Genomic DNA, 26,285 nt, shown 5'->3' on the forward strand with positions numbered 1-26,285 from the left:
TCTTAAGTACCTGGGTCCACACGGAACAGACACTGGAGACCAACTTATAACCGCTGGCCGGGCTTCCACAGCTTCATGTGATGGGTCTGTGGTTGGGAACTAGGCCTGTTCAATGTTTACCAAGAGTGTTCCACATGTAAACATATGTATTTCTCATCCATAGGGTCTTTTTTCTTTTTTGATAGGGGTCATTTTTAAATCAACCTTCCAATGACAAAATAATAATGATAAAAATAGTAAGTACCCCCCACCCACTTGGCAAAAGTGACAAAATGACAAAAGATCTCTTAATTTGGGGGCTTTATTTTTTTTTTTCTTTTTAAGATGCTACATAGTCAAACAGAATTGGATTGGTCTTTTACGGCATAAAATTAATTCACAGTCAAGCTCTCCATCACTACTTGACGGCTCATCCACAGTCCCTCTTGAAGCCCCTCCAGCACCATCCAGCACACCCCGGCCCCACCGAGCTGGCTCCCTCTCCCTGGCCCCTCTGCTGCCTGCCTCTCTCGCCCTGACTCCAAGTCAGGGCTGCCTGGGAAGGTCAGGACCACACTGGGGCATGGGTGCTGAAGTGTGGGTGGTGGTGAGGAGCAGAGAAAGACAGACAGCACAGGGACCAGCTACTCTTTCCCCTAGACAGTGACCTCGAGCTGACTGCCGCTACTGAGAGTCCTCTCCCCATGGTGGCTATCACTTATCTACACAGAAGACATTTCCTGGCAGTTCTTCTCCAACGTTCCCACGAGCACACCTCCGTGTGTGTGTGTGTGTGTGTGTGTGTGTGTGTGTGTGTGCGTGCGCGCATGCGCGCGCAAGTGAGCACAGAGCCCTGAACCTTCGGCAGCAACGCCAGCTTCACGGTGTTAGGTAGCACAGGTGGGTTTTAGGCCACAGAATTAATTATAATCTTGTGACAGAAGACATGAGATGAAATACATTATATAAGTTAAATATGCATTAAACATCTCTGAATAATAATTCAATCTCACTACATGAACCAATGGTTATCTAGCTTGGTCCCTTGAAGAGAACAGCATTCAATGACTTTGACTTCCAGAGCGTCGGGTCAATCAGCAACACACACTCCCCACCGCTGATGAGCACAGCCGACGCGGCCACAGCTCCGCTCCTGGTGCCTTTAGGCCCTGTGCATCAGTCCCCAGGAACTGATGGCCGGGCTGGGCATGGAGAGGCTGCCCGCAGCGAGTGAGCGGCACGGGCAAGGACATCGACAGGGTGGGCTCCAGCTTCCCAGAGGCCAGCACCAACAGACAGGGAAGAGTGTCATGTTTGCAGAGAGGAATTCCAGCAACGTGGACCAAGGCTATGGATGCTTAAAATGACATTCACAACATGCCATTACCATTTAATCATGGTTTCCCTTGTCATTAATAAGGTTCACTCTTCGCCCCAATCGTTTACTATGCGTTTTAAACTTTCTAAAAGATTGTTATATTATGTTCTATTTGTGTGTGTGTGTGCACGTGTGCACATGGGTGCACACACGCAGGGAGGGGTAATTTAAAGGCAAGACCTGTGAGATGTCATCATACATTAATTTCTCTTTACACATGGTTATGATAAATTTAAATCCCACACTATGGCGGACCCATCAATCCAATCCCCGTCTCGCATGCTGCCTCTACAAGGCGATCTTCCCTATGATCACGCCAACGATGAAGAAGAGGACGACGAGCGCCAGCAGCCGGGTGCTCAGGCCCTCCTCCTTCCCAGCCGCGGCTGACGCGGGAGTGGGGCTGTTGCTCTGCACTGTCTTCCTCATCCGAAGTCCGTCTTCCTCCTAGGGGAACAAACACACGTTTCAAAGATAGTCCAAGCCACCAGCGCCAGCGGAAGGCAGCTGTACAGCTTAGCAGAGGTTTGGCAGGGGGTGGGGGTGGGCAGGGTGTTATGCCCAGACTCCATCACACGATATGGTCCCAACCTCCTCATTTTGCAAATGGGAGAAATGGCCTACAAAGAAGAGACTGGCTTGAGGTCCCTCTTCTTCCATGCATCCACCACAGTGCTGCCGGCCCCTTTGTCTAAGCAGGGCACTAATGTGGTTCTCTGGGATTTATAGAAAAAAGTTCTTCAGAAAAAAGAATCCCAAGAAATGACCAAGCAGGGGACCTGGATGCTTTTAAATGTAGAGCTCTGTCCATGGTTGATACTTGGTGAGTTACATGGAGACTGCTGGACCAAAAATGGGATGTCTGTAATATCAAAGTATAACTGAACTTGATATACACGTCTCAAATATTTTCTACTTAATGCATGGAATTTCTACCAAAGAAGAAACAATCTTTTTCATACACATGAAGATAACTTGGCTACATTTTCCCCACCTACACAGACTTGTGAGAATTGACACTTTTCCTTTCTTCACAATCCCAAACAGGGAACACATCAAGGCCTAACTATTCTAATTACCCTCAATCCATCCCTGACACCCTCTACAACAGCTGCACCTTCTTTTCCTCTCCTTCAGTTCGTTCACACTCATCAAGTATCTGACAGATCTGACAACAGGCAGCCAGCCCCTTGAACCCACACCCCACAACACTCACAGCTACCTCTGTGGGACTGGTTATCAGTATTTGTGGCTGTGTCTCCCTGGCTACTCTAGGGCTTATCTTAAGGGCAGGGACCACCCATGTCTGTATCCCACAGTGCTGGGAACATGGGAGGGTCTTAGGAAATGTGTGGCCAAATGAAAGTATGAAACAACACAAAACACGAAATCATTGTCTGGCAAGATAAAGAATCTTCTAATGTCAAGACTGGTCTGATAATACTTTAAAGACACTTTGCTCATGGGGCATGGCCAATATTGCTGCATGCTGATAAATGACTGGTGGTATTCGATTAACTTAGAAAAAAATGGGCACAGCAAAACACAGCATTTATTTTATTGGGTTTATATAGAAGCTATTTCTACCTATTTATCACTTTAAATGGCACAGAAGAGAAATACATTCAAGAAGAAGCTTTAGGCGTATCTTAGACTTTTAGCCACAAGTAGAGTGTCAACTTCATAATTTACTCCATACTAACAGCAGTCACTGAAAGAGGCAAATCACGATTACTGCAGAGAAAGACGAGGATGCCATTTCCTAAACTCCGCTGGCCCCCGTGTCTCCCACCTCATCAAAGTAAGAGAAGGAAGATCACCTGCAGAGAACTTATGGTGTGTACCTGGCGCTATGCAGTCAGAGTGACAGTCTATGGTGGTTGGGGACATGATCACGATGAAAAGAACAGATCGGCCTCAAGACTCAAGCTGCAACAAAAGATCCTACAATTAGATGTTCAGAAACACTCTCTTTAATACTGTGTATGAAAGACATACTTTCAACACTGGAAGGGGCCTTAACAGGGTATTGCAAACAGAGGCCAGAAGCCACTGTGATGGACAAAGATACACAGCGAGTCCAAATTTCGCTGGTCATTTCCACACTACCGCAGGTCCCCAAAGCCAAGAGTAGCACACCTGCCTCGCTCCAGCACCAGTGCAACCTCACCCCCCAATTCCAGGGCCACCCTCTGAAGCCAGGGCCACTTGCTGGAGCCCCCGGTTCCCTGTAATCTCTCCCATGGATGTGATAGCATCCCAGCTCCAGTCTCCTGACCAAGCTGACTGCAGCAAGAGATCCTACTGCCCCTGGTTCCCTGTAATCTCTCCCATGGATGTGACAGCATCCCAGCTCCTGTCTCCTGACCAAACTGACTGCACCAAGAGACCCTACTGCCCCTGGTTCCCTGTAATCTCCCCCATGGATGTGACAGCATCCCAGCTCCAGTCTCCTGACCAAGCTGACTGCAACAAGAGACCCTACTGCCCCTGGTTCCCTGTAATCTCCCCCATGGATGTGACAGCACCTCAGCTCCAGTCTCCTGACCAAGCTGACTGCAACAAGAGACCCTACTGCCCCTGGTTCCCTGTAATCTCCCCCATGGATGTGACAGCATCCCAGCTCCAGTCTCCTAACCATACTGATAGAGGATGAGACCCTACTGCCCCTGGTTCCCTGTAATCTCCCCCATGGATGTGACAGCATCCCAGCTCCAGTCTCCTGACCAAGCTGACTGCAACAAGAGACCCTACTGCCCCTGGTTCCCTGTAATCTCCCCCATGGATGTGACAGCACCTCAGCTCCAGTCTCCTGACCATACTGATAGAGGATGAGACCCTACTGCTGGATCTATTTAGGATACTCAAAAATCAGAATGATGATTGCCTTAAAACAGAATACAGGTCAGTCTTTACTCTCTTCAAAAAGATTCTCATCCAATGGGGATGGAACAGGGGCTTGAAAATGTGAATTCAAGATAACCACTGTTTTTTTTTTTTATTTCAATTTACACTAATGGATTTTTTGTTTATTTGTCTGCTGTCTTTTTATGAGGGGACAAGAATTTAAATAGTTGAAAAACTACTGCTCAAGGGACACTGGTTCTTAATTTGGGATGCACGTGGGCGTGTGTCCAAGGATTGCTTTGAGAACCTTAGGAAAGGTATAGAAACTTCAGCCTAGAGGAAAAACGTACAAATACAAGACAACTCCACAAATTCGGTGTTTCATCAACCTCCTCACCCAAGACCATAGTAGCAAAGCTCCCATTCCCTGGACACAATCAGGAAACAAAATGCCATTACCTTGAACTGCTTGTTCTCCTCCCGCAGCCTCTGGACTTCACTCTGCAGCCTCTTACACTCTTCCATCACCTTCTTAACTTCAGTGTCATCCAAGGAGGAACTCAGAGCTTTAGACACCGTTGGTGTTTCTGTCTTTGATGCAGTTGTGGGTATAATTTTATTTATTTCTACATCATGCTGTTCAGAAATAAATGAAAGCCCAAGTGTCACCAACCACGTATTAAAGGACTTCTTCATGCAAAGTAAAGTAGTTCTCAGCAGACACCACCCAGGGTAGCGTTTCATCCACACTGTACAATGTCACGTTTACTTTTAAAACAGATCACTTTATCCTCCAGTATCTTCATAATCTAAAACTGGGCTCCAGAAATTATGGATGAGGGCAAATAATGAAGCCTGGCTGAGACTAACACTTCAAAGAAAGAGAAAAGGGACTGTGTGCACTGCACTATCAAATTCCTGCCATGAAAAATTAGCAGAGCGTAACTGTGCAAGCTCAGGAATTATGAGCCACAAATTACTGTCACTACAAAGATCTGAACATCCCCCAGACTGGCTGGGTGGGGGGGAGAAGGCCAGAGGGGACGTGACCCAGAGGATGGTTTGTCTCCTGAACTTAGACAACTGCAGAGATGGGATGAAGGTGCAACAAACTCAGCGTTTGTGCTTATTTCAGCCTGGGGAGGCAATGTGTTCCTCACTTCCCCAGCCACAACTGCGCTGTGACCCCCTCTGGAGACCCACTGGGGATGAGTGTGTAAGTGGGGACAGGGGAGGCATGGAAGCCCTCGGGGGTGCCACGCAGCAAACGGAGAACAGCGAGCTCTACCCTTAGTCTCCCAGGGCAGAGGAGTGAGGCCCTGGAAGGCAAGACCTCAACACACAGAGCTAACCTCTGAGCACACAGCTGGAGCCAGAATACAGTCAACTATCCACAACTGACAGAATGTGCCGTGGGAAGAGGGAAGGGAAAAAAGGAAAGACGACCACCACTCATTCAAAGAAATGGGATAGTGACGGTGGTCAATTAGCGAGCCAAAAAAAATGCTAAGTAGTTTTGTCACAAAGCTTCAGCATTCCTGGAGATCGTTATGGGTAATGTTGAGAGCTTGAACATTTCTATTCCCACCACCAGCTATTAACAACCAGGGTGGTATAATATTCTTCATGGATTTTAAACTGTGTTAACACAGTTTAAGTTTTTTGACTAGGGTGAAGGGAGGTCCATGCCAACCAGGCTCACGCTTTGGTTTCACATAGAGAAAAGTGAGCCGGCAGCTGGGAGGGAGTCACTCCTTATCCTCAGTGCTCAGGCAGCGAAGGGGGTGATTCTCAACGGGAACTGACTCTGCCTTGGAAAGGGCATACGGGGCAATATCCGGAGACGCTTCTAGTCATCACGACATGGGAAGCTACTGGGGTGAGATCAAGGGTGCCGCAGCACACCCTGCAAAGCACAGGACAGCCACACAGTGAAGCACTCCTGGCCCCAAAGTTAGCAGTGCTGAGGGTGAGAAATTCTCATCTAAAAGCACATTTTGACTGAAGAGAATCTGGGGTTCAAGAGGTAGAGAGTTGGTGCTCAGGAGAAATGCAGTGAGGGAAGCCTGCAGACAGTACTCTGTACAAGGGGAGCTGAACGCTCATCACCGCCTGTCCATCAAGCACCAGGATAAATGGCAAATTATTCTGTTTTTGTCTTTCCCACTGTTAAATATAACAGCAACCTAGAACTTTGCCCAAGTCAAAGAAGCTCTTCGGAATTTATGACATTTCAACAGTCAACAGGTTGTGCTTTTCAAAGGCAAAAAAAAAAAAAAGTTTCAATGAGTTCTTTCTGTGAATCTTTCAAAGGCAGATTTCACAAAGGCCCACTTATTTGTTGACTTCAGCTCATTTTTCTCTTCATACATCAGAAGAAGGAAAATAATTTGCCAACTTAAATCTTGGTTTTGCAGGAGATGGTATGCAAATAAGTATCAGCTTGCAACATTCAATTATTGTTAACTATAAACATACTTACTGGTTTATCATTTTCTGCTGGCAATTCAAACACACATCTAAGTTTTGAATCCATAAGGTCTTCCGGTTTTGCCTCCTTCCACTAAAACAATTTAAATTCAATAATCAGAATATTATAAAGCTGCTAGAAGAATGATTTTCTTCCTATAACTGACAATTTCAGAAAAATACGCTTAATGAGAAAGCCCTGATGTACATCAAATAAAGAACTTAAGTCTGCTGAGATTTCAATATTTTTAACGTGACAAGATTAAACACACCAGCTCCCCTGAATATTGATTCTTCTTCACCAGCCCCAGCCGTGCTGCCCGACTCCTCCACGTCCACTAGCGCGCCCTATCACCAGGCTGTGAAAAGCACACAGGACAGAGTGGACGGCCACTGGGCCCAGAGGAGCCTCCAGCCTGCATCTGGGCGGCCTAAGGACATCTGGGCTCTCCTTAAGAAAACACAGCTTACTTCGCAGGGCATGTCTTTCTAAGTGGAAGCCCATACTACTTGGCGGTGGTTTTAGAACACTGCTAACTACCAGCAGGGCACGGGAACAGGAAGGCCACTCTCTGTGACCCCTACTGTCTGGGCTGACCTCCACTCCCTCAGCCTGCTGGTAGGAACATGTTCCTGACTAAACCCATGTTCTGGGAGGAGGCACTCCTGGCTTACTGCTCCTCGTTTTGGCAGAGAAGAACAGGAATCCCAGGTGTTCAGAGAATTATAGAGTAAACCTGCACAGCAAGAAGGTGATACAGCAGAAGGAACAAATTCCCCCACCCTGACCCCAGAACCATGCAGGAGGCAGAGAGAGCAACAGGTACCATAAGTCAAAAACGGGAAATAATCTCTGTGTCAAGCAAAACAGGAACACCAAGTAAGCCGTGGTGGGCACAGTCATGGAACAGCACACCATTCAAGGGATACCGAAGAGTATTTAACTACATGGGGAAAATTCACAGAATATAAATGAAGAAACAGCAAGCAGTATTTTAAGTCTGCTCCTCTGTATACACACACACGTGCACGCACAGATATATGTGCCTGTGTGCGTGTATCATAAGAACTTCAGGCAAAGATCATCTCAGCGTGCTAAAAATCACAGAGTGAAAGACTGCTGGCAGGCAGGAAGTTCAGTGGTCTTCGAGGATCTGACTGCTCTGAGTATCACAGATCACCCATCCCCTAACCACAGGGGCAAACGTGCTCTGCACTGGACAGAGCTGGCAGTCACCACCCTAACCAAGTAATCAGAACTGGTGTCACCGAAGAGGGGTATAATGCACACAGGACACTGCCTTGCAAAAAACCAAAAATACCAAACCTGAATTTAGTCATGAGGGAATAATTAGATAAATCCAGAATGTGGGACATTCTACAAGGCACCTGTTCTGGACTGTAAACAGGATGAATATGCACTAGTAAAAGAACAACAAAAGGCCATTTCTTGAACAACTGGGAAAGGCTAATATGGGTTTCTCTCTTAAACACATTACTGAATTAATGTTAAGCCTCTTAGCCATGAGTGACAAGCTACTTAACAGGACTGAGCCTATGAAAGAGCCTGCCCTTGTTACAATGCATTCAGGGATGGTGAAGTTTCATGAACAGTGCATCTTACAGTCAGGGAACTCAGCAAAAAAGAAAGTTTATGACAGAAAAGAAGCAAACATGGCAAACTGTTAAAAGGTGAATCTTAGTAAAGGTTAGAAGAGTAGGCACTACTGTTTTTTCAACTTTCAGTACATCAAAAATATGTATAATAATATTTTAAAGTAAAGAAATAATAGGCTCTCACTAACAGTGGTTGGGTCTAGTATAAACAAACTATAGGTCACATAGTTTTATTTTTGCTTGTTTGTATATATCCCAGATTTCCAACAAAGTACATTTAATTTTTTAATTGTTATGAACATTATCAGGAAAGAAAGTAAAACTCACTTTTATTGTACCCTGAGGCCTGGCCTATAGCAGCACTCAGATAAGACAGCTGCCAGATACTCTGCTACATGCTCTACACACAGCACATTTAATCCCACAGCAGCCCTGGGGACTAGGTTTTTTTCCCCATTTTACACATGACCAAACCCTCAAGAGAGTTAATGAAAACTGCCCAAGGCCACAATGTTAGTAAAAGGCAGAGTCAGCCTCACACCCAAGACACCCAAGGCCATGCTCTTTCACCAAGCCATGCAGCAAAGCCAAACAGAACAGATTCTTGGAGAGTCCACGTTGTGCCTTTGCCATACATTTTTTTGATCATACAAAGTAACATGAAGAGACACACCATGTTCCAGGAAGTGAAAGTAGTGAACGTATCAGTAATTATTTCCGTGAGAAGGAATGTTAACACAAAGCCTAACGTCGCTGGTCTCTCTGAAACCTCAAATGTCTAGTTTACCCTTCACTTCCTGCCCAGGAGTTACATAAGCATGAAGGTGGTCAGCTGTGCTTTTCTAAGACTGAGAGAAATGGCCGTGTGGTCACACGGGGGCCTAAAGGTAGGATGTGCGTGAAACAGTACTTCAAATAAAACTTCGAAAGAGAAAAAAATAACATAGTGTGAATCCTAGCTAACTCGAATTTGAAGGCATTCCTTGGACGACTCCAGTCTCTAAGTTTCAGCTGGTGATCTGGAAAGCTGTGAAAATGTTGAGGCAGTCTTGCCCTTCTTTTCCAAACTGTGAGGACTAGACAGTCTGTCCTCCCTGCTGTAGTGGATATTAGGGGTCTATCAGTGTTCTGTCACTCTCACTCACAGCACCAGGATGCGTGCTGATTCATTCACGCGTGCAAAAAGCTGGGGGTAGAGCTGTCATTATAATCATCTTCCAGAGAAATCAATACAGGGGACTGGATGTGGGGCTCTGTCCCCATGGCTACCAAAATCCGTGGGCACTCAAGTCCTTCATATAAGATGCAGCTGCTGCTGGCACTTCACATCCACAGAGCAGAACCCAGAGAAACGGGGGCCAACTATAATGTATCAATTATTTATTTTATGAAAATGAAGTCAACTTATTTTTACCAAAATTAAAAGATGGAATTGAACATGTATTTAAGGGGAGGGGGGTAGAAAAACTGAAGGAATCGGGGGGGGGGGGGGCAGGGATACAACAACAAAAAAACAAAGAATCGCACTTACTAGAACCAAGCAGGGGTAAAAAAATTAAAGGGTTGAAGGATATTTAGCATTCAACTCTCCCCCATCCCTCAAGATTCTGGGGGATGGGCAAGAAGAGGCAGAGTAAAAACTGCCCTTTTCTGTAGCAGGAGGGAAAGGGGTGAAGGGAGAGAACCCTCTGACCATTCAAGACACAACCCACCAAAACAAGGGACTGCTGAAGGAAACCAAGTAGAAAAGTCAGAAGAGTGTTCTAAAAGTTACGTAAAATGTTAAAATCAAAGTTCTAGAAACCCATAAAGGCAGTCAAAGTACAAACCTCCTGAAAAGCACCATTCCCCTTAAAAACAATTCGGACATATTTTGAAATGCATGCACCCACAATTCTGCACCTATTCATTTTTTTTTTTTTAATTACTGGGGGGAAAAAAAAAGCATTCAGTACTTACTACTGCTTCCATATCAGAAGTGTCAGTTGGAGCAAACATAGACTGAACCATAAACTTGTGTTTACTTTTCTCATTGGGATCATAATCGAAAGGCTGTAACATCACTGAGAAAGAAAATATTTCATTAGGAGGGTCAGAGCTTGGTTACCAACAGCCATTTGTTACGTTAATACTTGCACTTTGGTGGTAAAGCAGTTCACCAGGATGCTCTTCTCTGAGCCTCGTGAAGCCCCTGGTGAAGTGAGCAGTCTGAGATGAACAGCCTCTTCCCCACCCTGTGGGTCTCAGACCTGAGGTCAGGGACATGAAGGGACTTGCCTGAGGTCAAACAGCAGGCAGTGGCAGAGCCAGGACCAGGGCTTAGGACCCAGGTCTTCAGACTCGCAGCCCCTGATCTGCCACCACGGCACACCTGACCAAACTCCTGCCACAGGCCTTCTATCCAGGTCAACCAGACACAGACAGCTGTGCCTGTTCTGCTCAGGAAGGCACCCGCCAATGATCTCCTCAGGAACTGAGGACAGCCCACGACATCTGAGGAGCGGTTCAGGCTTCTCTCTGTGCTATTCTCCATGTCAAGACTGTCATGGTCACACTTCAAACACAATTTTGCCAAGATGTTAGAGAATTCTCACAACCCGCACCCTCACATCATGGAGAAGACCCCACCAGCTTTCACAACCTTTCTCTCAAGAACCCAGAGGACTCTCCCTTGTAGGCTCCCCGGACCAAGCACACCCACTGAAGGAGGGGCTGTCCTATTCTGGCCAGCCTCCCCAGGACCTACCACCCCACCCCGCTGAATGACGGCTGCTTTAAAACACGAGGCTTCCTACAAGGCTTTGAGAAACCACACATCTAGTTGAGCTCCCTGACACCTAACTTGTTCACACACAGGGAAAGCCTGCTGTAGCCTGATGAGAGAAGAGCTCCCTGGGACTGAGAGTCCTCCGGGGCCAGAAGCTGGGCTCTGCCCTTCAGCTTTACCATCACTTCAGTTAATCCTTCAGAGGCAGGGAGTGCTGCAGAAGGTATTCTGATGCTTACCTCCAGATGGAAAAACTGAAGCACAGAAAAGTCATAGCTAACTTGCCCAATACCATGACGGAGTGGTCTGATTGGAGGGCCAAAAGTTCAGGGCCACAAGAGGGCTGGATCTCTGTCCGTCCCCACCAGCACCTCCTGTGCTGGCCACTCACCAGTGTTCTCCTGCCTTTGAGCCCACTGAGAACTTCCTGGGTCCTTAAAGCCTCACAGTCATCCACCCCTGCAGCAGACAACTGGCCCTGCCCTAAGCCTGGTTTATAAAGGAATCCAGGACCCGACAAGGTGAGGGACCTGCTCAAGGTCACCACGCTGGTAAGCAGCAAAACATGCAGTTCAGCACCCCTCCTGGATCCACACTGGATACTGACACGAGGTGGGGTCACAACCCCAGATCCCCCATCACGGATATTACGCGTGACAAGGAGGAGGAACACAAACATCCCTTTCTGTCATGGAGGTGCACGGGTCCTTTCTCTCTTGGGGACAGAGAAAGTCTATCAATAAAATAAACATGTTCAATCTGAGGATCTGATATTCAAAGTGAAATCATCAGCAGAGAGAACACAAAGTCATTTAAAACAGGGACAGGATCACTCCACTTGAAATTTTATTCTTGCAGGTGTAAAGGCATGGCTCTATCCTGGAAAAGTAGTCCTTGCTGGTGGCCTGGGACCTGAAATGGAGACAAGTCTGCTGCTGGCATCGCTGAGCTAGCAGGAGCTCTCTTGGAGCACTGCTACATACTGGGGCTTGATATTTAACCCCAGGGACAAATGGCCTGAGTGGCAGGTCAACACCACAGACTTTTATTCTGAAAGCTGAATTTCCATTGCATTTTTTCCACCTCTAAGACTGCAGTAAGGAAGATGTATGTGATAAAGAAGCCACTGTCTTCACATGCACTGTGATCCTGCCTGGACAGGGAATGTTAGCTTTACTGGAGCTGGGTCAGAGTCTTCCAACTACTATCAGATTAATGTTCATTTAAAAAAATTAAAGTGAATTAGGTTTTGAGAATTTCATATCTCACCTGGCTGTGACAAAATCACACTCTAGTATTTTTTCAGAATGTGAAAGAACTTAGTCTTAGACTGCACTTAGATTTCAGTAGGGCACAGGTCTAGCAGAAACACTGCCTCGTCCCTGAGGCTCTGCTTTCCCAGCTGTGAATGACTTCCAGTCCTCCACTGTGGAGGCCTCTAAGGCTGAGCCAGGATTATCTGTAAAGATGCCCAGGAGATGAGAGCCATCAGAAGACACTGCTAATTCTCAGAGAAGTTGGCTCTTTAGCTTAATGACACTGGGTCACACACAAAGAACGGTTGCATCCAGAGACCCTAAGACAACCCCACATAAAGAGTTGTTTCCTCCCACTCTTTTCCCCTTTCCTCCAGGAGCTGCAAGCCAGGAAGAAGGGCGTGTGGGTTGCGGGCCCATCCTACAGTAAACTGACCCTTCCTTTTCATCTCTCCATCTCGCACCATGCTCCTGTCTCCAGTGCCTTCACAATGTCCCAAGAGAAAAAGGAAATCCACTTTTACTGGCATGTAGTATGGACCAGGCACCAAAGAAGGCATATTTTCCTTAGTTCTTCCACCAGTCTTCACAACGATCATAAAGATGGCCACGTCTTCCTTTTCTAGATGAGAAGACAGGGCTTAGAAGGGCTAAGCAGTCTTGCTTGGGCCGCATGGCCAGTATTAACTGATGGACCAGTACTCCAGACTGGTTCTGTGTCCACAGCACAAGTCCTCCAAGCATTACTCGCAGACCCTGAGACACCTCCATCCCCACGTCATGTGGTCCACAAAGTCAAAGCTGGTCCTGATGATACCAAGACATCACAGGTCTTTTCCACTGCACTGCTACCCCCAGTAACGGTGGGCACAAAAGCAACAGTGGGTGAACCTGCTGGTGCCCGAGCGGATGGCAAGCACTGCCACTCACGTGCAGTGTGGCATCTCTGCTGCCCTGGGAAAAGCACTTGTGTAACCATTCCGGGCTGTGAGCTAAACTGGATACTTTCTCATGGAACCACTGACAGAAAAACCATGGTCATTCACACCTGGGTATATGGCAGATATTTTCCTAAAAATGAATGAAGTGACCCGGTCACCGTAAGGAAAACAACTTGTAGCTGTTGTCGGTGACAAAATCCAGGCTTTCAAAAAAACTTAGAATCTTGGGAAACCTCTCTCTGCTACCATGAGCTTCACAGTTTCCCCAGTGAGATCAGTAAGGAGAGTTAACAAATGTACGTTTTTTGATACTGGATAATGCAATGTGGCGACAGCTGGAAGGTCTGTGTAACTCAGCTGGCATAATACTATCAAAGCTATCAAGTGCGAGTGAAACCAATGCATCTTGGTGAAACAAAGTTCAAATGGTTTATTGGCATGGTGTCAGTCTACACTGTACTGATGAACTTGAAGAAAAGTGTTGCTCGGCAAGTTCCGGCATAGTATCAAAGAAGAATACCTACAATTACAATACATATCAGTGGTAAAGGTGGTTTTACTTTATATACATTCACTGAAACAACATACTGTGACAGACCGAAATGCAAAAGCAACTGAGAGAATCCAGCCTGTCTTCTATCAAGTCAGAAATTGAGGAAATTTGCAAAACGTATCAAATGATGCCATAATTTTTTGAAAAGTTATCTTTCACTAAAAATGTGTGAATTGTATTTATTAAAGTTGTTATGAAAGAATTAATACTTTTTAAATTTCTCAGTTTAATTTGCAATACGACAAATATTGATTCAACCCACAAACAAACAAAAAAAAAACTTTTTTAGTCTTTAATTTCTAAGCACATACAAAAGGGGCCCTGAGACCAGAAGGTCTGAGTACCATTATTCTACATCAGGGTGCCTCTCAGGCCCCTCCAGGAGGAAAATTATCTGGTTGCTAATTCAAGGGAAGGCACTGGTGGCTTCCTACAGTCCCCTCTTGGGAGAATGTGCCATTCAAAAGAGAAAGCAGTTCACACACACCAAGTTTCGAGCCCCGTGTGCACACCTGCACACACACCTGTCCCTGGGAGGAGGAGACTGGGGCACCCTGTGCTCGGCTAACCAAACCACCTTGCCACAGCGTGCTCCCCTCTACAGGTGTCACCGTCTGATAGCCCTGCCACCCTCAGAACTCACAGATGTCATCAGCCCAACTCCAGGCCTAAAGCGCACAGCCTGCCAAGTCGCCATGAGCAGAGTTAGAAGGACCTCAAGAAGACAGAACTTACACGGAGACCTCCGAGCACACAAAGTGGGTCCTGGTGGCAACTAACCCACCTTACAGGAGCACTGGAGACAGCAGAGTGGGCGGTCAAATACCCTCTTGTAAAGGGCAGGGACTCATAACATAGAAGCACAGAAGCCCAGTGCACCCTTAAGGCTGGCAAGGAGAAAACTTCCAACTGTGAGCGAAGACGGTGGCCACTGGTAACCTTCAGGAAGCGCAGGGTGTGAGACGGGTGCTCGGCCCCTCCCTCTCTGCAGCAACTCTCCTTCTGCCTACAGCAGCAGGTGGAAAACAAGGTGTTTGCCACCTACTAGCTCTCCTTTCCTGTGGGCTCCCCGATCAGCGAGCAAGAGTGAGGAGGTCAGGTGGCACCCAGCCTTCCTGAAACTTCAGGAAGGCTCCTGGGCCTCAGCATCTGCATGGTGCTGCCCCCAACTCATGCCCAAAAGTCTGTATTTCTCAGCCACTATCATCTCATGTCAAGTTCAATTTGCTATACCCTATTAGCTGGAACTTTACGAGAACATGACAGAATAAATGTTGTTAATCGTTTGTTCTCTCAGCTCCATACATGCAAATTGTGACAGAAATTATGTACTTTTTTCCATGACAGGCTATAAAAGAGCTTCCCATTAACTTAATTTATTTCACTTGAATTCCAGAGACACTGATGATAAAACCCTCTTAAATGAACCATCTATCCTACTTTTAAAATGTATCGCTGATACTACATTAAAAAGAAGTCCGTTACCAGGAGACGGCCTGGAGACCAGGTCACCACTCACCAGCATTAATGCTTTGTGATACAATGTCAGCTGAATGCAGGTTGCAAAAGTGGGATCCTGTTAGGAAAGGGCTTTCACAGTCATAAAACACTAGATCAATAAGATCGGACTTTCTTTAGAAGATATGCAGAATATACACTACTTAACACACACAAGTGCACACACCTCGGAGAAATGATTTGATTAAATGCTGCATAAAAGCTTATGAGAACCCGGGCAAGTCACAGATCACTTTCATCTGCATTATAATGGCAACAGAGCAAATGAACAAAAGCTTAACAGGCACCTTGGCACCTGCTTTATTATTATTTTTTAATCTCAGAATTTTATCTTCAACGTGCCTGTCTCCTTGTTCACATGACTACCATCTCAGTGCAGGCCTCCTCCAACATCCAAGTTTCTCTGACTAGATCTCCCACCTCCTCCCAATTTCTCTCAGACAAGTTCTCTGCAGAGCCCCTATAACCCACATATCCCATCTCCCCCAAGTACCCGGTTCACCAGCTTGATATTCCTCAAACCAAAAAAACCTATTTCCCAAGTAAAAGACAGTCAAGTCACGTCCACAGTCTCGTTCTCTCAGTTTCCTGATACGATCCAACAATTGGTCACGCTGCTGGCCCAGCAGGCAGGCACAGGGTGCTGGCCACGCCCACGCCCCCAGCTGTTCTCCACGGCTCCTCTTACCACGTTGGCCTCAGGTGGCGAGCACATCCCTCGTGGTCCACCTGCCCTACTCGCTTCTCAGTATGCCACACCTTCTCGGGCTTCTTCTGACTCTGAACCTTCTACTAGTCTGACTCTGTAACAAGGGGGTCTCCAACTTCAGCTTGCAGTAGACCCACCTGGAGTGCATGTTAAAACACAGGTGGCAGGGTCCCACCTCCAGTTTCTGATTGCAAAGGTCTGGGGTGGGGTTAAGAACACGTCTTTCAGACCTGTTCCCAGCTGCTGCTGGTCCAGGAACCACGCGTGGAGAAGGCAGGCTGAAAGCACCCGCCCCCCCCAAGGCCGTCTTATCCTCTGGTCCTTACTGGGGATTTGCTCTGTCAGTGGACACCACCCATACAGAGCTCTCCCACAGGCTCACCTTTCCCACACTCATTCTTTATCTCCTGCTTTAAGACAGTGGTTTCTAAACTTCTTATCACCACTGTCCTCTCACTATCTCTTCGCTTTTATGCCTCTGTCAAACTGTCCTCTACCAATCTGCATTTACAACGTCATAATGAAGTCACTGCTCCACTTTTTTGGAAACTGATCAGAGACAAACCAGAACTCTGCCAACAGCTTACAATAACCAGTGTTACCACAATGAGGTGTCAGAATTCTAGCCTAAAGCAAAGGAATCAGACATTTTAGTTAGACGAGGTGCCCTTATCAGGAATAAACTTATCGTTTCCTTCAGCATGCTCAAAATGTTGAAAACAAGACTAATTTCCTGGACTTCTGCCTATTCAGGGACCCATGGATGGAACTATGAGTCTAGTGGGTAATTAATCTCATCTACTTATAAATTAGTTGACGTGAATTGTCTCTGCATTCTCTAAAGGATCTTCCAGTTTAGCACAGCTCATCTTAGATATTAACCTATTTGTGCCCTGTTTACAGTACAAATGTACCCCAATACTGCTGGAAATGAGGTGCATCATATACACGCCTAAGAACATGGCTCACTCATTCTCTTTCATAAATATCTTTTAAAATGCACATCTGTTTTCAAAATTCCAACACACTCTCCTATCTCCATTAATGCTTTATAATGGAATCCCACATAGCCTTTCCTGAGCACTCATGTTCTGATTATCAACTCACATTACATCTGTCTTAATCTGAACCACACGCAAGGGCCACTGTGCAGGGAGAAGGGTCTGTCCTGAGGCTGGGGTAAATTTCAGACCCCTGTTATCTCTCCCATACTTGTCCTCTGGGGTGTTCCTGTCCAGGCCTTCACTGTGGCCACCTCTCACAGCTCTTCCCTTTCATCCTGGCTTGTGATGGGCTGGACATCAGAACAAGTTAATAAAGAGTCTGAAGTACGAGTATAAACAGGAGGGTTAAGGTTAGAAGCCCAGGTGTATCAACCTGCAGGAGCTGCCATCAGTGACAGGAACATGGCTTTTGGCTGCTCCCAAGCTGTGCTTGGTTTCTGCTCCTTGGCCGCGCTGTAAGAGCTGAAATTACTTCTAAGTGAGGTGGACTGAATGTACTCGGATAAACCCTCTTGACCATGATCTTTTAAAACGGAAAGAATAAGGAAACTGTGTTAAACTCATAAAAAGTGAAACATGGGATTCTTCTTTAAAAACTTGAAAATTAAACTTTTAAAGAAACCATGAAAAGCACGATTAAGCTAAATTTTTATTGGTAATCTACTCCCCTCTTTTTAAAAAAAACCAGAATTTCAACTGGGGAAAAAGATTAAAGACATCTTGTAAGTATAACTCTGAGCTGTTCTTATCTGAGAGTAATAAGCCTGATTCATGAAAACCATCTATAACAAGGTTTCGCTTATCAGAGACTTCCAAAGCAGACGATCAGACAAAGAATGATGCTGTTAAGATGCCCGAATCCCCCAAATACAGCTCCCGCTATCAGCACGTGACAGACGGATGCCTGACTTCCTTCTGTAAGGGCAGTGGGCTTAGACTCTGGTGCTAATCACCTAAAAGCTGCTGCCCAAGGTTGGCTTGTTCAGGGCAAGCGGGCGGCTCCACTAAACTGAGTCAGCAAAATCTTAGAAGGATTAATTATCAATTGCGATCCTACCCAATTACATTAATTGACCAGTGATTCCATCCAAGAAGAGCTGCTGATATTCATTCTCTGTCCTCAGGATTTTACTGGAAGAACTCTGTGCTTTAAATGTGATTGAAGTAAGTGCTGAAAAGGGCTATATGTCAGGAATGAACATTGTTCCTGAATTCTTTGAATTTAAAATACAGATTCAGACACCAGAAGATTTGTGTCTGTTTGTCTTCAATCCACTTTCGATTCCCAGGGTACACTTAGTAAAATGTATCTATACCTAAATACTGGTATCTTTAACAACTCTTTCCAAGGCCTACCCCCCCAACCAGATATTTCGCATTTCTAATTTGCTTGGTACATAGGCAACCAATGTGCATAATTGAACTGCAAATGGAAGCACGCTTGCTACTTTAGTGAAATTAGAATTCAGTGAAGGTTATAAAAATATTAAACTTAATATCATTTTACAGGAAGCGTAAGTATTTTTGATGGGCCCATAATTTTACCACTTCACCTGCTGTATCTGCTGGCAAACATGGTTTGGAATATTAATGGAAAACTCCTTCGTTATTAAGCTGCAGTATTAAAAAAAAAAAAAAACCTACAACCACTAACAGCTTACCACAAAGACATTTTCAGAAATTATCTACCTTAAAAATATTTCCCCACCAGACAGTTCAGAAAACAGATTTAATTTTGTAAAGCTAGAACAAATGGAGAGACCCCCCACTGCTTCAAACAATTCATTAATTCAAAAAGTTCTATTTTCCTTGCATTTAAAATCTCTGGGGGAAAAAATCCAATCTCCTCTTCTCCAATCTCCATTTAAGTGTGCCTATTTTGCTGAGGTCCAGGTTTGAATAATTCAAAACCATCTCTAGTAGATGGTGTGTATCAAGGAGCAAGGGGCCAAAACCATGGCATTCTGGGCTAATTAATGCAAACACAAAGCACCCAGCACCCTCCCACCCACTGCACTGCCTCATCCAGCAGACAAGACCCTCACAGGGCAATCAGAAAGAGATGAAAGGAGGACCTACCTTCATCTAAAGGGCAAAGAGAATGACTCACTCAGAGATTCGGGTGACTAGACCCCACAACAGCCCGCTGGGAAGTCCATAAGTTTCTAGCTATGGCACTTAAAGCTCAGTTCATACCGGTTTCCAATTGTAACTTCACCACCCGAGTTTATAACACGGGGATTTGTTCTGTTTAAGGACCCCAGTATGCGATGGGCCATTTTCTGAAGAAAATAAAACAGGTCAGAGCTGAGACTTTTGACACAGAATGTGAGGTCCCAAGTATCAGATTAAGCTGACGGCAGAGAAAAGGTTCACAGGGTATGTCTTGAAAGACATCAGACAGCTAGAACGTCTCATTCCCCCATAAAAACCTTGACCTGCAAGCCTTCAAAACCACAGTCTCTCTGGCCAGCTCCAGATACCATCTTCTTCCTCCTCTTTCTCTCCCGGGTTGCCCCCCTTCTCTAAGAATGATTTATAACCCTTCCTAGTAGATATTAGGGTTTTCAGAAATGGGGGAAAGAACAAATTCCTGTACAGTATGTTGCAACATTCTGTGTAGACAGGGCAACATTGATAGTTATTTTCAGTTGACCTGATTACCTCCTTTTCATATTTGAAAATCTACTAGTGACTTTTCGCTATAAACAAATGCATATTACATAAAGAAGAAAAACAAAAATTTCTTAAATTAGAATTAGAAAAATTCCATAAATTAGTAAAACTCATAAAACTGACGTATTTCTAAAAATGCAATTCAGATATGTACAACCCACCTTCAACAGAAACCAGCCAGTCTTTGTCAAAGTTAGTGGAAGAAAATGCAACCCCACTCTTGCACCACACTTCCAGTTAAAATTCTGCAGCACTGGTAGAACACTCTGTGATGTGAATACCATTCCCTCCATCTTACAAACGAGAAAACTAGAACATTCAGAGGTTAGAGTTTTGGCCAAAGACAGGCCAACAGACTCAACAGCAGGGCTTGGGTTTCCTCTTGGGTTTCCGCACCCAGGTCTACTCATCTCTGAGTAGAGTGGGTGCAATCCAGCCCAGCCACGCGCGCCCACAGAAGGGAAGCTGGCCTTGAACCCTCTGCACTGCCCACTGCTGGCGTCCTCCTCCTCCTTCTGAGGAGAGGCTCCCAGCTGAAGGAACCCGAAACTCCACGTTCTCACCTAGATGCCATCACATGGCTGTATTGTAAGAGGACCCCTGAAAAAGTACAATGCTTTCTGCCCCAAGACACGACTGTCTAAAAAACAATACAGTGGCACCTCAGCACAGAAAACCCCAGCAAGTGGAGGCTGGCCTCCTTTGCCGACAGGTGAAGCTGGCCTGGAAAGGCAATGAAATCAGGCTTCACCCAGGTGCACCTCAAGTACTGAGGCCAACGCACACCAAATAAAAACAAAGGAGCCCTTTCTCATGTGTAAGCATAATCTTGTCTCATTAGAAGGAAGGCCTGCAAACACAAGGACATTTTGTTATTCAACTGCTTTTTTCCCCAAGTACATGATACTCCAAGAGCCAAGGTATTTTGTTTCACATTTATTTGTAAGCGGGGCGTCCCGACACTGCTGAGGCAGTTGTTGCTGTCCAGTCACTAAGTCGTACCCGACTCTGCAACCCCATGAACTGCAGCACGCTAGGCTTCCCTGTCCTTCCCCATCTCCCAGAATTTGCTCAAATTCATGTTCACAGATGCCATCCGAACATCTCGTCCTCTGTCGTCCCCTTCTCCTCCTACCTGCCCTCAATCTTTCCCAGAATCAGGGTCTTTTCCAATGAGTCAGCTCTTCACATCAGGTGGCCAAAGTATTGGAGTTTCAGCAACAGTCCTTCCAATGAATATTCAGGGTTGATTTCCTTTAAGACTGACTGGTTTGACCTCCCTGCTGGGGCAGCTGGTGTCACCAAAGAGCCACTGGATCAAGACAGACCCCTGGCCTCCACTGCCAGCTCTGCCACCATCACCACGTGCCCCTGAATTATTACCCCACCCCCACCCCCTGGACCTTTCCTTCTTATCTGCAAAAGGAAAGCCACGGCCACAAAATCCTGGTCTTCCTTAGCAGACAATCACAAATCAAAACAAAGGCCCAGGGTTAGTTATTACTTTAAAAACCACTCCTCTGATGGGGGAGGGGCGAATCCTTCTGGAAGAGATACACTTATGCTCACCCATTCATATTTAATATCAGAAGGCACACCTACACTGTACATCTGACTGTTGAGACTATTTTATTCAGAAAACGATGTTGCTGCCCCAAATTTACTGTGAAAACTGGGTAAAAGTCTCATCTACTGACAACTGTGCTTAAATGTGTCACGGGCAAGGAAATCAAGAGGTAAAAAAGAAGTCAACTTTAAAAAGGGAATAAAAAACATCATTTGCCCTTGATTTCAACAAAAAAACTCAAACCACATGAATCCAAGGAATGCTGAACTGTCAACATCCTGGGTCCCCCTCCCTGACCAGTGTGCTGCAGTGCAGAAGGTTTGGGGACAAGAGCCAGACAAGCAGGATCTATGTCTTGGTTTTGTCACCGGCCAGCTTCGTGAGCCTGTGGCCACCGGAGTCATTCTGGTACAATGGGGTAACAACAATGCATTCCACACTGGGCAGATAACAGAAATTACATGAGATAATACGTGTGCAGACCCAGCACAAAGGAGATCCTCAACAAATGTTGGCTCCCACCCTCCTGATTCCTCCTGGATAATAACCTGATTCGAGAGTCAGGTCTTGTAGGCTCAGAGAGAAATACACAGGGGGACAGCCGGTGTGGGCGCACCCTAATGAGAGAACACAGAGGATGCAGGGAACAAGAGTCTGCAGAAATCATGAGATAATGAAACACCTTATATCTTTCCAAAGAGGTGAGTCATTTTCTTTCAGGTGTCAAATGAATAGCCAAATGTATCACAATCAAAATCCGTCAGGAAAAAAGTCAGCCAGATACCCATTTCAAATGAGGAGTAGCTTCTAATGATGCCTCAGAGCCCTTGGTGACAGTCTCCTGATACTTGAAGGATTAACACACACTCCCCCAGAGCTCCTCCACAAATACAAAAGGCACTGCTGTATCCAGAAGTCCTAATGAGCTCAAAGTTTATTCCATTTCTAAAATACATTTAAACTGAAACCCATCGCTTACATCTCCTTAATTCTGAAATCCAATTCTCAGTTTGGGCACTCTACCAGCATCTTTTCAAAAGTTGGACTCTGGAAAATAAATGCACTCTCAGACAGAAGGGGGGAAAAAACCCATCAGACATGCACAAAACTTACACCCTTGAATACACTCCAATTTCCTCAGCCTTCATCTCCCTTAGCTTTTCACAATCAGTAAAGTGCAGTTACCAATCATTGGAAATGACATGAGCTTAATGTCAGAAATCATTTAGCTTAAATAAGAAAATAACTCCATTTAGCTTTCTCCCACAAAGTAAAATTAAGTTTGTTTAGCCCTTTTTTTATTTATTGCCAAAGGGCAGATTTAATTTCAAGGGAGTGAAAACCCAACTCTTTCTCAAGTAAAGTCTGATGTTACCACTTTAATTTTGCTCTAACTATTGAGGCACAAAGGCTGTAAGCATTAAACTAAAGAGCCATTAATTATGGAAAAACAATAGGTGAGTGGGACCCACCAAGCTTTTTAGTCAGAGGGTAGGGAGCTGGTAGGGGGATGGGGATGCCTACCATCTACCTTTGCAATACTGCAAACACAAGCTTGAAGAGATCCCACTGCCTCTAGGGAGCCTTTTTAGCCCACCCTTCAGGCCTTCATTCTCAGAACTTACCAGATACGTTAATCGAGGCCCCTGCATCAATGATCCCACTGTTGGGCCTCACGCAGTACCTACGCGGTGCCGTGGTCTTCACTTTAAAACACACATTTCGATCTGTCGGGTTGCCAAGCTTCAGGTTGGTGGTGACAACATCGGTGAAGGGACCTGCAGAATGAGACAGGGACTGGTTGGGGATCTCATGAGGGCCATGCGGAGGAAAGACTGATTTATGGTACGGGGTCAGGGTGGATGTGGAACGTGGGTGTCCCAGGATCATTTCATCATGACACACAGGAGAGATGGGCTGAGGCTGATGCACTAACAGTGACAGCTAAAACCCACCATGGTCTCATCACACCACCAGGCACCTGGCCTAGTGAGTGTTCCAGCAGACAGGGTCTCCCTGATACCTCACAACTTTACTGACAGACAAGAACACTGAGGCTTGGGAGAACGTACCACTTGTCTAAAACTTTCACGGTAGGTAGTGGTAGCGAGGGTCTGCAACCAGGCAGCCTGAGTCCAAGGCCAGCTCTTAACCTATGCTGAACACAGATTTCCACAGTAACCAGATGAAATCTAACAGAGAGAAGGTAAAGGACTAGACTTGGGTCCAAAAATGATGGTCAAAGGCAGGGTGCTAAAGGCAGCAGATGCAAGAAAGACTTCGAGGTGTTAGTGGTCTGTAAACATACCCCCCCGCCCCCACACACACACACTGCAGTGATGCTACAGTGAGGTCAGAGTCCTGCGGGGCAGCCCACACCTAAAACAGCACGTTCACTTTTAACTATCCGGGGCACTAGAAGACTGAAACGAAGCTCAGTGCCCTGAGGGTATTTTTTTATTATTATTTATTCATTTTCTACTTTATTAGATTTTTTAATTAAAAAAGTAAAACATGCTTCTTAAAACAAGCCAAACAATAAAAGATGTTTAAAGAGGAAGTTAATAAGCTTTCCCCTGTCCCCTGAGGTAACTAATATTAACACTGTGGGAGATCCATCCACATCATCTATGCTTACACAAACTGTACATACATACATAAGTGTGTGTGTGTGTGGTAACAAAAATGGGATCATACTACTCACACTCTGAAACTTCTCTGAAACCTGACCCGTAAGGTTTATAAAGGAGTTAGGTGGGAGGGTTGGACTACACTGTCTCTTAGGTCCTTTTCACCCTTTTCAAATTTACATCTTTTCACGGTGTACACCAATGGTGTCTTTGTGCGTCTCCCAGGCAAGCTCTTTACTCCTATCTTTACGTTCACAGGGAATTCAGAGATGGGGTGGGAGGTATATGTGCCCCTGTGCTCACAAACTAAGAAATACACACAGTTGGTTCATCTGCTCCGTAAGAAGATCTGCAACAAAGACACTTACATCTGTGCCTCAAACATTTTTCAATGAGACTCTGAGCTTCTGAGGACAAGAATGATACCTTACCAGTTTTCACATCTCCGACACAGCACCTGGCATCCAGTAAAGGGATGGGGGCAGGGGCTGAGAGACGGAGACTGACTGAGAGTCCTTCACCAAGGAGGAAACTGCCTCGTGGATTACCACCAGCAGAATTAAAATCTCAGGCTGCTTTCTCGCCTCTGGAGGTACCTCTGAGTATGAAAAATCAATCTGATATGGGCTTAACAAATATAAATTAAGAAATCAATAACGGTGAAAAGAAAGAAAGGAAAAGAGACTCAATTCCAAAATAAAATAAACTACAGCCAGTTCTGCTAGAAAGCTTATTTTGAAAATGTGAATCTGTTTCAATGTGATTGATGTGCATATTAGGGAGACAATCTGAGCATAAAATGAATTTCACATTTGCTTATGTGTGATTTTGTCTGCAAGAAACGCTAAGTGATCACAGAAAACAACATCCAGCTGAACTGAATGGCACAGAGATACAGAAAACACACAAATACACACATCTCCACAACTACCACCTACGCGGGCTCACCGTGCGGCCCTCACAAACTGTAACTCTTCCAACGACCACTTCCACAGGCAAATGTCCGTTTTTCCTGGTAAAGCATCATATTTATTGCAGTATTTATCTATTTCTGAGCCATTTACTGTGTGCTAAACTGTGCTTCTGCTTATATTAGTTTCCCATCTTTATGTGTTTCTGTGACCAACAAAGCTTTTGAGTGTTACGCTTCTAACCTTGTTCGTTCCTCTTAAGTCTTACGGTCTTCTGTGCTATTTTGTATAGGATGGCGGCTTTTAGGAATGCATATATCATATTATAGCAGGAACTACCATACTACTGGATTATCTATAGCTTTGTAGTTACTTATACTAAAAGCTACTTCCATTCTTTGAGCAGTGACACCTTCAAGAATGAAATGGCTAGGGAATTTCCCAGTGGTTCAGTGGTTAAGACTCCAGACTTCCACCGCCGAGGGTGATAGTTCAATCCCTGGTTGGGGAACTAAGACCCTACAAGCCACGTGGTGAGTTAAAAAAAAAAAAGTGAAACACCTAAAAACAATTTCTCCATTTGCTTATCTTTCCCATAAGCCCTGCCTTTAACCCTCTGGCAGCCAAACTGGAAGCCACGAGAGGGGGGCATTCTCTAGGTCCAACTGTGGCCAGAGGTGGGGTGTTCTGTCTCCCCTACTGACCACCACACAAAGCCTCTCCCTACAAGCTACGTCACCCCCTTACTGAGGGTGGGCACCCTGTGGCTCCAGGGGATTTGCAGCTACAGTGAGGGAAAGCCAGGTGCTGCCCACGCTGCATCCTTGTATCAAGCTATTGGCCTCCAGGGAGAAACAGGACACTTGGTGCTGAAGGCAGCACCTTTATGCGGGATTATCCAGGGCTACACCCTTTTCTACTCCCCAACACACGCAGTCTGGCTCAGAATGAAGATGGAGGAAGTTTTCTCCCAGTAAGTCTCTTTGCTTGAAATGGTATCACTTCAGCAAGGGTAAAAAAGAAAAAAACAAAAAACAAAAAACGAAAAACACAACTCTGGTTTCCTGGAGTCAAAGAAAGCAATTAAATAAGCACACAAACACAGCTCAGACTTACACCGGCACGATCACCATGTACATACATTCTTTGGCCCTCACATAAAAAGGGCCCACTACAAGAACTCCACATAAGCCTAGCTCCAGCTCTAATGGCCCCACATTGCTGGGGGGAAAGGAGAAGAAAACAGATTAAAAAAAAAATGTAGCCATCTGAAAAAAGGTGAGCTTTCAAATACAAAGCCTACGGGGGAACAATACTCTCACTGATAATCTGAATGTGATTCATAAACCACCAGGCCTTAAAGCTTTCTAGATACCAGCTGAAATCTGTTCGTTTCAACAAAATTCTGCCTCAAGAACATGGAAGCATCTTCAGATTAGAATGCCAAGAATTCATAAGAGCCC

General features: G+C 45.4%; 1 protein-coding gene across 2 annotated transcripts in view; it reads right to left on the minus strand.

Annotated features, from left to right (window-relative positions):
- Positions 1-283: 283 nt before the first annotated feature.
- Positions 284-26,285, minus strand: part of VAPB (VAMP associated protein B and C) — a 47,425-nt gene continuing 21,423 nt past the window's right edge. Inside the window, exons 2-6 of one of the 2 annotated variants that reach the window (XM_070472466.1) lie at positions 22,907-23,059; positions 10,250-10,353; positions 6,687-6,767; positions 4,664-4,840; positions 284-1,804 (exon numbers count right to left, since the gene is read on the minus strand). In XM_070472466.1, the coding sequence (XP_070328567.1) occupies positions 1,646-1,804; positions 4,664-4,840; positions 6,687-6,767; positions 10,250-10,353; positions 22,907-23,059 (674 nt within the window). In that variant the 3' untranslated portion in view covers positions 284-1,645. The remainder of the gene's footprint in view (positions 1,805-4,663; positions 4,841-6,686; positions 6,768-10,249; positions 10,354-22,906; positions 23,060-26,285) is intronic. The other variant, XM_070472467.1, reaches the window with a different exon arrangement.

This window comes from Odocoileus virginianus, chromosome 9 (assembly GCF_023699985.2).
Source record: "Odocoileus virginianus isolate 20LAN1187 ecotype Illinois chromosome 9, Ovbor_1.2, whole genome shotgun sequence".
In the NCBI taxonomy this organism is placed as follows: domain Eukaryota; kingdom Metazoa; phylum Chordata; class Mammalia; order Artiodactyla; family Cervidae; genus Odocoileus; species Odocoileus virginianus.